The sequence below is a fragment of the Syzygium oleosum genome, unplaced genomic scaffold, assembly GCF_021117445.2.
Source record: "Syzygium oleosum isolate NSW1041296 unplaced genomic scaffold, Sole_v2.1 Sole_v2.05, whole genome shotgun sequence".
NCBI classification, from domain to species: Eukaryota; Viridiplantae; Streptophyta; class Magnoliopsida; order Myrtales; family Myrtaceae; genus Syzygium; species Syzygium oleosum.
Genome location: NW_026607489.1, coordinates 10,718,040 through 10,721,254, shown reverse-complemented (window position 1 = coordinate 10,721,254; position 3,215 = coordinate 10,718,040). Strand labels below are relative to the sequence as shown.

At 39.7% G+C, this 3,215-nt stretch overlaps 1 protein-coding gene across 1 annotated transcript; it reads left to right on the top strand.

The window, feature by feature from the left end:
• Positions 1-384: 384 nt before the first annotated feature.
• On the top strand, positions 385-2,927 carry LOC130138110 (3-isopropylmalate dehydrogenase, chloroplastic). Its single transcript, XM_056311163.1, is given in 4 exon segments — positions 385-636; positions 638-707; positions 1,795-1,939; positions 2,396-2,927. Coding segments are annotated over 4 exon segments (372 nt in total). The 5' UTR covers positions 385-483; the 3' UTR covers positions 2,400-2,927.
• Positions 2,928-3,215: the final 288 nt, after the last annotated feature.

Genomic DNA, 3,215 nt, shown 5'->3' with positions numbered 1-3,215 from the left:
TCCTAAAACTTGTCACAAAAGTGCAAACAAGTCCTAAAACTTATCAAATTGGTTCAATCAAGTCATTCCATTGATTGTACTTTTTGAAAATTTTAGGACTTGTTTGCACTTTTGTAACAAGTTTTAGGACTTGTTTGTACTTTCGTGACAAGTTTTAGGACTTATTTGCACTTTTTGAAAGTTTTAGGACTTAAGTGCATTTTCATGACAAGTTTTAGAACTTGTTTGTACTTTTTGAAAGTTTTAGGACACAATTACACTTTTGTGACAAGTTTTAGGACTTCTAGTGCACATATCCCCTCACTAAACACACGACCTTATGCATGCGGAAACACGTGATTAAACCAAGACACTTGCAGAGACATTTTTGTTTTAGCCGCCAAGTTGCCAAGATAGCGTCGCACTCGCTCAACACAGAACTCTGCAACTCAAAACCTACACACTCTGCCTAACGCTCTCGCTCTCTCGCCCCTTCTCTGACCAATGGCTTCTCTGCAGCTGAATTCCAAATCCTTCACAGCCCCATTTCGCCACAACAACAACGCTTCACTCCCCAAGCAATGCCCTCCTAGATTGGGCAGCATCAGGTGCGGCGCGACCACACCCACCAGACGCTACTCCATCACTCTCCTACCTCGGCGATGGCATCGGCCCCGAAGTCATCTCCGTCGCTAAAGGCGTCCTTAGCCTAGCTGCATCACTTGAAGGTCCCCCTTTTTATTTCCTTCAACTTCTGTTCGCCGTTTCTTGTTTTTTTTGTGGAACACCCTTCTGCTCTTCTTGCCGTTTGATTGAAGCTCGTTGAGCTCTGAAGTTTGGATTATGTAAAAGTTCTCCCCTTTTACGGTCCGGGATTCGTCATTCATGAATTGTCAGTACTGTCTACTGTCAAGTGAATATGAGATGGAGCGGGATGAATTGACTGAATTGGATTTTAAGTGGACAGTTCCAAAACTCTCCGATGCTGGGAGACTTGAGCTTGTAAGATCTGTTGTTTATAGGTTGGCGAATTTTTTGTGCCAAACCTTTCTTTTGACTAAGAAAGTTATTAGAGCACTCGAGAAATGTCGATCTTATCTCTGGAAAGGTGAGCAGAATCTTCGTGGTGGCTCTAATGTTGGTTGGGACTTTGTGTGCCTTTCTAGGCAAAAGGGAGGGCTTGGACTGGATCTATGGAACATATATTGTATTATGAGATGCCTATGTAGGTTATTGAGCTGGGCTGGTTCTCTTTGGATTGCCCGGATTATCACTATCCTTTGGGAAGGAGTAACATAGGGTCTGTTTCAGCCTCTGCTGATTGCACCTTTGCTCCTGTCATTAAAAATGTCATAGGAAATGAGAAATCCACATATTTATGGGTAGATAATTGGCATCCCCATGGAATTCTATTGGAGGTATATTCTCGGAGAGTTTTATATGACTCCAGTCTACCTATTACTGCTAAGGTTTCAGATATTATCTCAAAGTCTGATTGGCACTGGCCTCATGCCAGATCAGATGAGTTGGTGGCTACGCAAGCTGCCCTTTGGGGAACTATTTCCCCAAACTTTTCAGTGGATGACAAAGTTCTTTGCACTACTTCTTCTACTGGTGTAATGAATTCTTCTATTTCTTCGGAACGTTTTAGGAATAGAAGACCAAAAGTGGATTGGCATCAATTAAGTTGGTTCTCTCCCAATGTTCCTAGATTTGGTTTCATATCTTGGTTAGCCATTTTAAAAAGACTGCCAACTCTTGATAGGATCTTGAGATGGACTTCAGCTTCTCAGTGTTGTATGTACTATATCTTAGGTATTGAATTTGGTTTCCAAGAGATGCCTTTGGGAGGAGCCGCTTTAGACTTGACTGGAGTTCCATTGCCAGATGAGACACTATCGGCAGCTCGGCAATCTGATGCTGTTCTTCTTGGAGCAATTGGAGGGAAATTTTCGTCCACGTAATCTTTCCTTCTTAACTATACTATTCCTGCCTTCTGTCATAAATCTTTTTTGTTTTCTTTTTTATTATACTAAGGTATAAGTGGGACAATAACGAAAAACTTTTGAAGCCAGAAACTGGGCTGCTTCAATTAAGAGAAGGTCTTAAAGTATTTGCAAACTTACGGCCAGCAACTGTATTACCTCAGGTTGTTTTTAGACCACTTTCTTGATTGCCCGATTTCATGATCTTTTTTAATGTTTTATGGACTAAATATTTCATACAAGCTGCCTCTGTTTCTTTTGTGCGGCATTGGATAGCTTGTATTTGTTGGTTTGCTATGCTTCTTATTTAAGTCATACTTCTTCCTTGACCATATTTGATTTATTTGCATATTTCTGAACGCACTTGTTCTAGTATTACCTTAATCACTGAAGAGATGGTCTCACTCTTTTATACGGATCTTCCTTCCCAGTTAGTCAACGCTTCAACTTTGAAAAAAGAGGTCGCTGAAGGTGTTGACCTAATGGTTTTAAGGGAGCTCACAGGCGGTTAGTTTCCAATATTTATTTGTCTTTCGTGCTTGAATTTTTATAAGTATGATATGGATGATTGTGTGTTATTTCCTTGTTTGAACAGGAATATACTTGGGGAAACCAAGGGGTTTTAGTTCCAATCAAAATGGTGAGGAGATTGGTTTTAATACTGAAGTATATGCAACAAGTGAGGTAACTTTTTTTTCTTGTATTGTCACAACTGTAAACATAATCATATCTTTTTCTATTTGGGGTCTCTTTTCCTCAACCTATGAGCGATTGCACCTCCCACAATTTCATTGTATGACTCATTAACTTGATGAAGTTGTAGTCAGCACAATTCTGCCGATTATGTGCATTATTCTAGATAGGTATTGAAATTCTACTTCCCCCATCAATCATCAATGTTTGTTCTCCTTTGTTTAAAGGATTTTGATTAATATATTCTACCACTTCTTCATTGTATGTAAACTTATTGGGCAATGTTTTTCCTCTGTCGGACTGTTCTTGTGTGGATTGGGAAGCTACCATAATTATTCTTTGCGGATAGTCGATACTAGTAGATGTAGCAGAATTATAACATAGAACGCTCCTCTACGGCGAACTTTGTGGTATTTTTCTTTTCCTTTTGGAATGTTTCAGTGGTATGCTCCCCTTTGCCTCCTTTCCTGACTTAGACTTGGTCCTGAGACATATTACTTCGTTCTTTCTATCTTCCAGATAATTGATTGACATGGTATATATTTTTAATTGAAAAGA